Source organism: Ailuropoda melanoleuca, chromosome 8 (genome assembly GCF_002007445.2).
Source record: "Ailuropoda melanoleuca isolate Jingjing chromosome 8, ASM200744v2, whole genome shotgun sequence".
Classification (NCBI taxonomy): Eukaryota; Metazoa; Chordata; class Mammalia; order Carnivora; family Ursidae; genus Ailuropoda; species Ailuropoda melanoleuca.
Genome location: NC_048225.1, coordinates 70229777 through 70243426, shown reverse-complemented (window position 1 = coordinate 70243426; position 13650 = coordinate 70229777). Strand labels below are relative to the sequence as shown.

The 13650-nt window shown below is 41.3% G+C and overlaps 1 protein-coding gene across 1 annotated transcript in view; it reads left to right on the top strand.

The window, feature by feature from the left end:
* KMO (kynurenine 3-monooxygenase) overlaps positions 1-13650 on the top strand; it is a 50574-nt gene that overhangs the window by 30121 nt on the left and 6803 nt on the right. Inside the window, 6 exon segments of the mRNA XM_002918459.4 lie at positions 698-863; positions 4058-4129; positions 4921-5042; positions 6495-6642; positions 8252-8309; positions 10655-10737. Coding sequence (XP_002918505.3) covers positions 698-863; positions 4058-4129; positions 4921-5042; positions 6495-6642; positions 8252-8309; positions 10655-10737 — 649 coding nt within the window.

Here is a 13650-nt window from a genome sequence, read left to right as displayed (position 1 = left end):
AGTCTTCCTTACTCCCTGATGGCTTCCGAGCCTACGTCTTTCTCCTGAGCCCCGTGGTCCCTGGGCTGTCACGCCTGCACACTCAGGCTGCAACACTCACCTTGTCCTCTCTGTGTCCCCTCCCTCCTGCAGTCTGCCTCCAGTTCAATACATCCAGTGCCAGATGAGTTTTCCTAAATTACCACTCTTTATACATCATCCCCTCAATGCAAAAAGTTATTTTCTCTCTTTTGCCAGAAGAATATATTTAAACCTTGTCTTAACATTCAAAATTCTCTTCTTGTCCTCCCTCCCCACATTGTATTCTGTCCCTGAGCTAATCTTCCAAGCCCTCCACTCAAGCTAAACATACCTCTCTTGGCAAGTCCTGGGCACACCCGTGCTGTGTTCCATCCCTTGCCTCACTCGGTCTCCTTCTCAGGACTCCCTGCCTTTGTGCAGGGAGCTTTAGTCACACTTGCACGGCCTGGCGTGTCCTTATTAATGAGTACAGCCGCGTTATTCTCATTCTCGTGAGCAACACTGTCATCAGGACAAGGGCTGTCATCTCATTCTATAGCTGTCGCCTTCAAGCTCAAAGTCAGATGCGTACAAGTGAGGAGCGGCCCCCTGAGTTGCTACGTTTTATACCCAAGCAGATGAACATCATCATTTTTACCACTAGACTCTTTTTCTAATGGTACATTTTATTTTTCAGATCTGACAAAGTTCCCATAGATGTCACTTGTGACCTCATTGTAGGATGTGATGGAGCCTATTCCACTGTCAGAAGTCACCTCATGAAGAAACCCCGCTTTGATTACAGTCAGCAGTACATTCCTCATGGGTACATGGAGTTCACGATCCCACCCAAGAATGGGGATGTAAGTCCTTTCCCTTCTCTGGCTCCTTCCCGCAGCCCTCCCACCTCTCGGACAAGGGACGACACGTGTTCTAGGGCACTTGTTCTTGGCAGCATGTCTGGATGAATCCTGAGGCTGTCACAGTCCTTTATAAGGCACAATAGGTTGGGTGTGCAGATATCCCCTTGATAATGTCACTTCTCCTCCTTGCCTTCAAGATATGCTTTCTTGTAGGGCAGGAAAGAAGAGGCATCACAACTCCCCCACTGGAAATGCATAGGGAACTTGTCTGACATAATCATGTCATTTTTCTGTTTTTACTTGGGAGAAAAAAATGGGTTGGGAATCCTTCTATATAACAATCCAGATCTCTTATACTCATGACTGTATCAAATAATAGTTATTAAATAAAGTGAGTACCAAGTTGTTGCAAAGAGATTTCCATTGCATTTTTCTCATTTCCTGGTTCCCAAGTTCAACCCTATGTGGCCTGAGGCAAGTACATTCTAGGTATGTTTTATATTGTCATAAGCAAATAAATGTAGTAACTTACTAAGGGAAATTAAAATACCAACAAAATCGGGGCGCCTGGGTGGCACAGCGGTTAAGCGTCTGCCTTCAGCTCAGGGCGTGATCCCGGCGTTCTGGGATTGAGCCCCACATCAGGCTCCTCAGCTGTGAGCCTGCTTCTTCCTCTCCCACTCCCCCTGCTTGTGTTCCCTCTCTCGCTGGCTGTCTCTATCTCTGTCAAATAAATAAATAAAATATTAAAAAAATATACCAACAAAATCAATAAGGATCTTGGCTTATAGGTAAAGATAAGTAAATAACATTCGTTAAAATTTGATTTGCATATAGAACATTTGTTTTTAAGGTATGGATGCAATCTATCCTATTTGCAATTCAGACGTCTATAAAAATAGCTAGTCAATTTGTGATAGCGCTATTACCTACCAGGTGTGTACCAAACTGTATCAGCCAGTCAAATCCATATTTTAACATTAAATCATTGTCTATTTCTTCCTCCTGGTCACAAAAGTATTTAGTAATTCTGAAGTACTAATTTTATGGTGTTCATGAGGGCCTTATTCTCATGGCCTAGGATCTGATAATTCTGGGTTATAGGATAATAGGATTCTGTTGAAAAATTGCCCCACACTTGAGTGGACTCATGTCTCCTAATGTAGATTTAAGACAGCCATTTATTTTTTCTGGTTTTTCATATTTAATAGTGATGATTAGTGGTTTGCAAAAAGTCTCTGCTCTTAAAAAAAAACACTGTTTTGACATAGCAATGGGACCCAGACCTGGGAGTATTTTAACATGGCCTGAAAACAATCCTAGGAAAACTCCCTTCCTTCCTTCCTTCCTTCCTTCCTTCCTTCCTTCCTTCCTTCCTTCCTTCCTCCCTTCCTTCCCTTCCTTCCCTTCCTTCCCTTCCTTCCCTTCCTTCTCTTCTTCTTTCCTTCCTTCCCTCCCTTCCTTCTCTTCTTCTTTCCTTCCTTCCCTCCATTTGTCTGTCTCTCTGTCCCATGCCCCCTTTCTTTAACATGATAGACTCCTCATTCCATCTCCAAGGGTTGAAGTGGGGGAGAAAGACTGGGTGAGGGACAGCATGGGTGAGTGTTGGGGTGCTTGGGGAATTGGTTGGGAGGCTCATCTCAAAGCTGCTTTTGTTTATCAAGCACATGTTTGGAGAGACTTGTGGGGAGGGCCCAATGGTGATTATTGGAGACTGACCTGGGGACTGCTCTTGGATAAAGATATCTATTGAGAGCATGACTTGGTAATAAAGAAGCTGAAATTTTACAGGATTATTTTCTAGAGTCATGAAATATGCACGAGCGTCAAAATATTCTTGGTATCACAGTTGCTACATCAAAACAACATATAAACCACTAATGGTGAGGATGAGGTGGGGGCGGGGGGGTATGTATTGTCTCCCAAACTTTGTCATCGGCTGTTTGAACCTTCACTATTGCAGTAAATGAGAAATCAGTTTCAGCGGCCACTTCTCCACTCTTATCTTTTGGCGTTCTAAAAGGTCGTAGACGTGGTCAGAAGATAGCAAGAAGGAAAAGCAAGGACCATGGGCCTCATCCAGCCGGTCTCCTTACTCACACTTCCTAAAGTCCTCATTTCTGCCGTCTCCCCTTTGCTCAGCAAGCTCACCCCCACCCGGAAGCCCCGTCCTTCACTTCCTATCTAATCTCCGACTCCCTTCGTAGTTTTAAGCACTCCAGCTCCACAAATTTCTTCCCTGCCCAGCTTTGATTTCCTACCTTCTAGTTCAGCATCTGCCTGTTCAACTGCATTTAACCTCTTTGAGGGCAGAGAGTTACGCACAGACTCATTTCTGTGTCTGCACAGTGAGCTTTTTTGGAGGCTCTGAGCTAAAAGGCCGTGAAGGAAGACACAAAGAACTCTAACTGTAAAAATGCTGGCGAGGAGGAGCCTGTGCCGCGCCTTCTACGTTCTTTCCGTGTAAGGTGCACACGTGGCAGGTGCCCCCAAAGCTTTGTAATAAGTCACGGGCACCTGAAATGGCTGGAAACGGGTTACATGTTCTTCTGTGTATCATGCCCCCAGGAGTCTCCGGGATTAGGGTGCCTAGGTCGGTCTGCCCAAGCAATCAATACTCAGTCACACTGCTACTGGGTTGTCGTGGGGTCACTAAGAAGAGAAGACTTTCCTTCTATCACTTATGTTGTAGGAAGCAAGTGATAAGAGGCTTGTTGTTAAAATTTTATTTTGCCCCTGAAGTTTAAACTTAGGACCTTTCTGTTCATACAAATAAGTCCCCAAGTAAAGTGAAAAAATAGAATATAAAAATACCACACGCACACACACACATATAGACACATACATATATAGTTTATATCTGTAGGTGTGTAATGTGTAGTATATACGTGTATTGGGGGGGGTGTGCGTGGAAATGGAGAGAGATGGAGAGAGAGAGAAAACATCTCACAGCTTGTTCTCAAATTTTGAATTTTATCTGGTATCGAGAACCCACCTAAGTTATATGGATTTCTAAAGACAGGATAGAAAGCATTTTTAAGATAATTTCTACTTTAAAACAGTAGGTGTGCATATCGCCGTGTGTGATGCTATTTGAATCGCTATAGAAACAATCATGACAGAAGCAGAGTCAGTTTCGGAGATGTTCTGCATTCATGCACTAACGCAACACAAATATAATTTTCCCCCTACAGTACGCCATGGAGCTGAATTATCTGCATATTTGGCCTAGAAATACCTTTATGATGATTGCACTTCCTAACACGGTAATATAGACTTTATCAATGTAATTTTGCATCTATAAAGGTTTTCATTACTTTTGTATTTTGTGTGTACGCCTAATGATTTTTATACTTAGCATGTGTATACCCAGCATCACTGTTTAGTCTGTTTAGTGATTATATCATTGAAACTTTGGGATTCCTGAGGGAACACCTGAAGGAATTCCAGTTATTTATAGTGGAAAGGAGAACTCATCTAAGTGACAAGAGGCTGTTTCTGTGTGGTGGGGCCCATCCTCTCCCCCAAGATGGTGTAGGAGGAAATGGCCTTCAAGTAAAGCCCAAAAGATTCAAGTTCTACACGAGGCAGTCCTTCCAGTCTGTGAGGTGTCTGGGACATTGGAATACAGATTGTCCAAAAGGGGCATGGCTGTTCTTCCATTAGACCCTTGAGACTTTTTTTGCTCTACAGACCTAATTATGCATTTCTCTAGATGGTCTTCTTCTGCCGCTTGGCAGCAATGCTGGGGTCCTGGGCCTCTTGATGTTATCTGAAAAGGAACAAGAGGCAGGAGAAGCGAAGAGAGATTCAATCCCGCCAGCCGATTAGTAATCTAAGGAGGGTAGTGTTTGCTTGGTGAAATGGCTGAGGTTTACCGTGTAGAAATTCTCATAAGCAAGCTGGGGAGCACTGGGGACTTGGCGGGGCTTTTCTTTGGGAGTGAGGGGAGAAAGCCAGGCTGTCTTCCCGCCAGCCTGGACGTTTCTGCCGGGTGCCCCCCGGCCACAGCAAGAACCTGAGACTAGATTCTCTCACACTGTTCCTCTTCTTGCAGAACAAATCTTTCACGTGTACTTTGTTCATGCCCTTTGAAGACTTTGAAAATCTTGTAACCAGCAGTGATGTGCTGACTTTCTTCCAGAAGTACTTTCCAGATTCCATCCCTCTAATTGGAGAGTAAGTGTCAAGATGCATCTTTCCCTCCACTGGTGTGAGTTACTCAAAATTCAAATAAGAGGACGTGCCTTACTTCCGTTGCGATTCAATGTGACTGGGCGGATGTTGTGCTGTGAGTGGGGATTCTGAAAACCCCATGACAGGGCCAGTTTCCCTGAGAAAAACAAGTCACCCACGTCCCCAGGCCTTTCTGCCCCTGTGTTGGCTGTGGGCGCCCTCGAGGTTGGTGTGCTGCCGAGCAAGGCTCTGCTTCCCTCTGCTGGTGGACAGACAGGGCCAAGGCCCAGCAGATGCAAGTCTGGGTCCTCACTTACTAGCAGGTTTCGCTTTCTAGCTCGCAGGGTCCTCACGGGAACACGGCGATACATCGCGGCCCCTGCCCCAAAGGGCGGAGAGGACTGGATGAGTTCATGCCTGCAGAACATTCGGCACAGGGCCAGGCACATGCAGAGCCCCCCAGCTGGCAGCGAGCTTGTTAGCTGTCTGGTTTATGACCCACGGCCCCTCTGGCCCCTGTCAATGCCACCCTTCCCAGGGTCTTGTCACTGGGTCTCGCTAAGTGCCTCAGCCCCCAGTGTCCCTCGCTGGAATCCAGCTCGCTCTCCACCACCAGCAGTGGTTTCATGGAGGCAGCAGAATGCTGCAGAAAGCGAGATTTAACCCTGCTTCCACCCGTCCCTCCCTGAGTCTCAGATTTCTCATCTTTCCAATGGGCATCAGGATATCTTCCCTTGGGGGGCATCTGTGACCTTTGAGGGAGGGGCATACACTAGGTATGTAAAAGGAGTGGACCACTGCCAGCCCACGGCAGGTCTCTTTAAAATGGTCGCTTTCCATCCTTACTTGCAGGTTCAGTGTGCGCTGATCTCTCTTTCCCTGATGTTGGGAAATCTCTGCACACCACAGTTGACCTCTTCTGGTTTGTGGTTACTTCCCGCCTCTCCAACCAGACTTAAAATTCTTGAGGGTACTCTCTACTTCCACCTGCCACAAAACCTCGGTAGATACCGGCACTCACTAGCTTCCAAATCTAGACAAAGTCGCATGCATTTTAATTTCGGTTTCTGTAGCTTAATCAGATGCAGAACATCTCAATTTTTCCATTAAAACCTAAAACACACCAGAACGGCTGAAAATTGCGTGACCCGTACGCACCATAACAAATATCACGACACCTCACACAGCCGTATTTCGAGTTCCTGAAGTGTAGTCAACTTGCCCTGGTTGGATGTGATTAACATTGTTGAGAACAAAACAGGTAATTACAACAATGGAATTTCAGGAACTAGAGGAAACTTTCTATCCTGTTTTACTCCTTTCCTGTTTTCTTCCTGGCATTTTTGTGTGTTTCTCAGTAAAATCCAGCAGTAATGAAGTCAGTATGTCTGCAAGAATGATGCAGGATTTAATACCCAACGTAAGGTGCTTACGTTCTGGTTGTTTCCCCCGAAGGCAAGCCCTGGTCCGAGATTTCTTCCTGTTACCAGCGCAGCCCATGATATCTGTGAAGTGCTCTTCTTTTCACCTGAAGTCACACTGTGTGCTGATGGGGGACGCGGCTCACGCCATCGTGCCCTTTTTTGGGCAAGGAATGAATGCAGTAAGTCCTTTCTCCCAAAGTCAGTCAGTCTCAACTAAAAAATCATAAATAACAATCATGTCTAAAACTCCCCCCGCATGATGTCTGAGAAAGCAGTCGATTCCACAGTCCTACCAGCTGTTTAGGTGATCACTAACCGTCGTCTGGTCTTGGGTTGTTTGGTCCCGTAGTTTCACATAGGAAAGAGCAGTAAAGCATAAGATGGTGTTTATGTGCTGTTCGAAAATATATTGATAGCTTGAAATTTGGGAACTTGACTGTCAGCAATTCAAGGCTTAATTTGAAAAAATTTTTTAGAGATTATGCATAATATAAAATGTTAAGCTCAAAAAAAGAAAAAGAGCCCAAACTGCCTGTTGTTTTCTCCACTTTTTCTTTCCAAAGGAAGGGAAAACACAATCAGCACAGTTGAGTAGGACTATGAAATAGATTTGATGTTGGGTAATACTGCTTTCATGGAAGTTTTATTGTTCTGGCTAGAAAAAATATTTCTGAAAAGAAATAGTGCTCAAATATGAAACATTAATTTCAAGGAATCCTAAAATAGTTATCTAGACAGACAATTATTTTGTGTGTGTTTGATAACTAATAGCTTTATAATCACAGTCTTCTATTGTTTTGGTGACTGGGATCTATTCCAAGTATAAATAGGCTGTAGATCTAATCACTTAGATTTTCCACGAAGTAGTGGTGAACACTTTGTTTTACAAAACTTAAGAACACACCAATTTTAGGATAGTGGATAAGGACTCTGGCTCTGGCAATATAAGGCCCAGTCCAAATCCTGGCTCCAGGATTTATTAGAATATGTCCTTGTTCAGTTACTTCCTTATCTGTAAAATGGGTTTTCAATAGTGCCTACAGCATAGAGGTTCTTGGGGAATAAATGAATTAATTAAGTAAAGAATTTATAAGTGTTAGTATCTCGGCCTATATGGTATTTTGCATCTCTAACTTCCTGTAGCATTAATAGTCTATATAGCTGACAAATGTATTTATTTACTTCAGATGTAATCTCTATAATTGATATGAAAGATATTTTTTAACTTTTACATTTTTTAATATTGTCTCTAAAACTATAGTTTGAATTCCTAGAAACCAGGAAACCTAGATTTTTATTTTCTTCTTCCCCTCCGCGTTTAGCGTAAAACCTTACTAGAGTTAATTTTGTGGACTTCTTGACATTGGAAATTTGCTTTGATCTTTGGCTTAAAGGAACTACATTAATATGAGAGTTCTGTTGTGTTATTAATTGCTCTAAGTGTGAAGCTTAAAGACCTGAATAGTTTGAATAAAATTCAAATACTCATGGTAGAGCAACATAATTATTCTTGCTTCTTAAAGAAGCAATGGAATCCATCAAAATTACAAGAGTAATTTAAAATTTTGATCAGATTCCAAATCATTATCATCAAGATGCATTAGGCAAAGACAAACCATCAAACATGCCGTTGATGGTCTTTTGTAATCATAATTTACGCTGAATGTGACCAAGCAACTGTGAAGGCAAACATCCTCTGAATTATACTCACCCTGGGAAGTCTGTTCGAAACTTCTCGGAAGCTTTCATTGTTTCCAGTTTCTTTTTCCCCATTTTTTCTTATTTCAGGGCTTTGAAGACTGCTTGGTATTTGATGAGTTAATGGATACATTCAATAATGATCTTAGTAAGTAAAATTTGTCAAATAGACCTGGACTAGCCCTGCTGATTAATTGTGGACCTATTTCTGACCCTGGATGAGCGCAAACCCATGGTGCATATTTCCTGTTCAGGATTAAAAATTTTCTATTAGCAGCCTATGCCACTGGTACCCGTGTCAGACAAGGAGTGCCCAGAGAGGGAAACATAGTTGCTTTTAAGGTTTGTACCTGGAGGTCTGTGCAGTGATCCCCACAAAGAAAGAAGTTCCGAGGACCAACACTGGCCCAAAATATGCTCCTTGCTCTCCCTTTCCACCTGGGGAACCCGCACCCTCATCCCCTGGAGCACGCCCCAGAAACCCTTGTAGGAGCTCCAGGGCTTTGCTGGGTGTTGCCTCCTCAGTGTTGCAGCTGCTGCTTTATTGCCTTTGGTTAAATCTGATTCCTCCAAATAGACTGATTTGACAGATGCTGGAGTTTAGGATTTTTATGTGTAATGCTGAAACTAAACTAAATTAAATGCACACCATTTCAGCTGTAGGAGAGGTTGCCAACAACAGCCCGAGACCTGGATAACTCTTACTGCTTCTCGGCACCCCGTGGTCTCCAGGGCTACCTCTGAACTTAAACCTCATCCGGGGAAAGGATAAACCTAGAGAACTGGCTTCGAGTCTACACCCAGATTCCAGTCCTGACTCACCAACTTATTAGCTGACTTATTGAGCAAGTCGTTTCAGGTTTTTCAAGTCTCAGGTTTTCTTTTTTTTCTTTTCCATCTATAAAGTGGGGACAATAATACTAACTTCAGAGAGATGTGAAAATGAAGTGAAATTATTTGTGTAAAGCTATTTTATTAGTTTCAGAGGTAGAGTTTAGTGATTCATCAGTTGCATACAATACCGAGTGCTCGTTACATCACGTGACCTCCTTAATGCCCGTCACCCAGTTACCCCTTCCCCCACCCAGTTCCCCTCCATCAACCTTCAGTTTGTTTCCTAGAGTTTAGAGTCTCTTAGGGTTTGTCTCCCTCTCTGATTTCATCTTATTTTTCCCCCCCTCCCCTATGATCCTCTGTTTTGTTTCTTAAATTCCACATGTAAGTGAAATCATATAATTGCCTTTCTCTGATTGACTTATTTCACTTAGCATAATGCTTTCTAGTATCCATAGAAGATGAATGGATAAAGAATTGTGGTATGTATACACAATGGAATGTTACTCACCCATCACAAATGAAATCTTGCCATTTGCAATGACATGGATAGAACTAGAGGGTATCATGCTAAGTAAAGCTTTTTTTTTTTTTTTAAAGTCTGGCACAAAGTGAGTTCACAGTAAATGTTTGTGATGGTGTTAGAGGAAGTCCTTGGACGCTGGTGTGGGGTAAAGTTCCTCTGGTTGTCCGCCTGCCTTTCCCAGTCGTCTTGCTCAGACACTCCAGCTCTCGAGGCATTCCGTTGCCCTGTCTCCCCTGGTGCGGCTGCTCTGCATGTGATGGGATGACGGAGGGCATGGGGGTTCATATGTCAAAGCATACTGTCAGCACTGGTCTTGGTTACTACAGAACAAAGATAAAACGATACTGATTATGACAGTGATACTTATGACTAGCATTACTGAACATTTCATATGTGTTTGGTATCTTGCTATATTTTTTAATCCATTTTCTCATTTGGTCTCTGTGGAAAACATGGAACATAGGTACTGTTCTTGTCCCTCTTTTACCACTGAGCAAATCTAAGCTTAGAGACTTAGAGTAACTCACCCAAAGTCATATAGCTGCAAGTGTTGAAGCTGGGACTGACACCCAGGTTCTCTGACTTTTGAAATGGCACCCTTAATAACTAGTGTGGATTGGCCATGTGAGAGTTATCTTGGCTAGTCATTCATTTATCAAGTATTTACTCAGTATTTACCATTTACCTGGTTAAGATTTCAGACGTGAATAAAACATGAGGCCAGCCTCTGGGAGGTCACGGGATAATAAGGTGTCTTCGGTGCAGTGAAACCATGTGCATGGGTGTCAAGAAAGGACGAAAAGGAGAGTGGCAGAGTCTAAGTGGGACTGGGGAGTGGGTCACTGACAGTCATTTCTATGAGCTGCTTTCCACTTGTGAAATAAAATAATGATTTGCCAACCAACAAGTATATCTTTTATTAACTTTATCGTAAGTTTTATTTAATCACAATAGAAAATGCCTCTGTGTTATTGTTCAGTATTCACAGATTATTGGTCATTCAGCCTGGTTACCCAAAGTTTAAAAGATTCGAGCACTGGTAGAATATACACCATTTAATCTGATTGGTATAGAGACTGGCACATTTTCATAGACTGTATTGAAAACGATGTATTATTCAACTTGGCTCCTAGGTATGTGTCTTCCTGAATATTCGAGATTGAGAATTCCAGATGACCACGCAATCTCAGACCTGTCCATGTACAATTACATAGAGGTGAGTGAGGGGGTTGGGCTTCATTCTATGAGATCTTTCCTGATAGTCTAACAGATAGTCTTTTCTTTTTAAACAAAATTTTTGAAATTTGAATTCCAGTGTAATGAACATACAGTGTTATATTAATTTCAGTATAGAATACAGTGATTCAACAATTCTATACATTGCTCAATGCTCATCATGGTAAATACACTCTTTAATCCCCATTACCTCTTTCCCTCATTCCTCCACCCACCTCCCCATTGGTGACCACCTGTTTGTTCTCTGCAGTTAAGAGTCTATTTTTTGTTTGTCTCGTTTTTTCTTTTTTGGTCTGTTGCTTAATTTCCATGTATGAATGAAATCATATGGTATTTGTCTTTCTCTCTGACTTACTTCACTTAGCGTAATACACTCTAGGCCCATCCATGTTGTTGTAAATGGCAAGATTTCATTCACTTTTATGTTGGAGTAATATTCCATTAGATAGATAGATGATAGATAGATGATAGATAGATAGATGATAGATAGATAGATAGATAGATAGATAGATAGATAGATAGATAGATATCTCACCTCTTATTTATCCATTGATCCATCAGTAGACACTTGGGTTGTTTCCATAGTTTGGCTATTGTAAATGATTCTTCAATAAACATAGAGGTGCATATATCTTTTCAAATAGTGTTTTCATATTCTCGGGTAAATAGTAGTGGAATTGCTGATTCATATGGTAATTCAATTGTTAGTTTTTGACAAACCTCCATACTGTCTTCCACAGTTTGCACCAGTTTGCTTTCCCACCGATAGTGCACGATGGTTCCTTTTTTTCCATATCCTTGTCAACACTTTTTGTTTCTTATGTTTTTAATTTTAGCCATTCTGACAGGTGTGAGGTGATATCTCATTATGGTTTTGATTTGCATTCCCTGATGGTGAGTGATGTTGAGCGTCTTCTTGTGTGTCTGTTGGCCATCTGTGTGTCTGCTTTGGAGAAATATCTGTTCATGTCTTCTGTCCATTTTTAATTGGATTATTAGGGGGTTTTTGGTGTTAAGGTGTATATGTTCTTTATATTTTGGGTACTAACTGAATATCCAATACATCAGTTGCAAGTATCTTCTCCTATTTTGTGGGTTTTGTTGTCTTTTAGTTTTGTTGATCATTTCCTTTGCTCTGCAGGAGTTTTTATTTTGATTTAGTCTCAATAGTTTATTTTTGCTTTTGTTTCCCTTGTCTCAGGAGGCATAGCTAGAAAAATGTTGCTAAGGCCAGTATCAGAGAATTATTGCCTGTGCTCTCTTCTAGGATTTTTATGCTTTTGGGTCTCACATTTAGGTCTTTAATCCATTTTATTTTTGTGTATGGTGTAAGAAAGTAGTCCAGTTTCATTCTTTTACATGTGGCTGTCCAGTTTTCTCAATACCATCTGTTGAAGAGACCATCTTTTTCCCATTGGATATTCTTTCCTGCTTTGTTGAAAATTAATTGAGTATATACTTGTTTCTGGGTTTTCTATTCTCTTCCATTGATCTATGTGTCTATTTTTGTGTCAGTATCGTACTGTTTTGGTTACTACAGCTTTGAAGTATATCTTGAAGTCTGGGATTGTGATACCTCCAGTTTTATTCTTCTTTTTCAAGACTGCTTTGTCTATTTGGGGTCTTTTGTGGTTCCATACAAATTTTAAGATTATTTGTTCCAGTTCTGTGGAAAATGCTGTTGGTATTTTTATATGGATTGCATTAAATGTGTAGATTGCTTGTGGTAGTACAGACATTTTAACAGTATTTGTTCTTCCAGTCCATGAGCGTGAAATGTCTTTCCATTTGTTTGTCATCTTCAATTTCATTCATTAATGCTTCATAGTTTTCAGAGTACAGGTCTGTCACCCCCTTGGTTCAGTTTATTCCTGGGTATTTATTATTTTTGGTGCACTTGTACAGGGGACTGTTCTCTTGCTTTCCCGTTTGCTATTTCATTATTAGTGCACAGAAATGCAGCGGGTGTCTGTGTATCCATTTTGTATCCTGCAAACGTACTGAACTCATTGATCAGTTCTAGTAGTTTTTTGGTGGAGTCTTTAGGATTTTCTATATATAGTGTCATGTCATCTGCAAACAGTGAAAGCTTTACTTCTTCCTTACCAATTTGGATGCCTTTTATTTCTTTTTTTTCTCTGATTGCTGTAGCTGGATTTCCACTGTTATGTTGAATAAAAATGGTAAGAGTGGACATCTTTGTCTTGTCCCTGATCTTAGGGAGAAAGCTCTCAGTTTTTCACCAGACTATGATGTTAGCTGTGGGTTTTTCATATACAGCCCTTATTATGTTGAGGTACGGTCCCTCTAAACCTGCTTTGTTGAGGGTTGTTACGATGAATGGATGTTGTACTTTGTCAAATGCTTTTTCTGCATCTATTGAAATGATTGTATGATTTTTATCTTTTATTGATGAGATGTATAACATTGATTGATTTGTGAATATTGAACCACCCTTGCATCCCAGGTATAAATCCCACTTCATCACGGTGAATTATTTTTTTAAAGTATTGTTGGATTTGGTTTGCTAATATTATGTTGAAGATTTTGGCATCTATATTAATTGGAAATATTGGCCTATAGTTATCTTTTTTGTGCTGTCTTTATCTAGTTTTGTATTAGGGCAATACTGGCCTGATAGAATGAATTTGGAAGCATTCCTTCCTCTTCTGTTTTTTGGAATAATTTGAGAAAAATATGTATTAATTCTTTATTTTTTTTCCTTTTTTTAATTAATGATTTTTTTATTATATTATGTTAATCACCATACAGTACATCCCCGGATTCCGATGCAAAGTTCGATGCTTCATTAGTTGCGTATAACACCCAGTGCACCATGCAATACGTGCCCTCCTTACTACCCATCACCAGTCTATCCCATTCCCCCACCCCC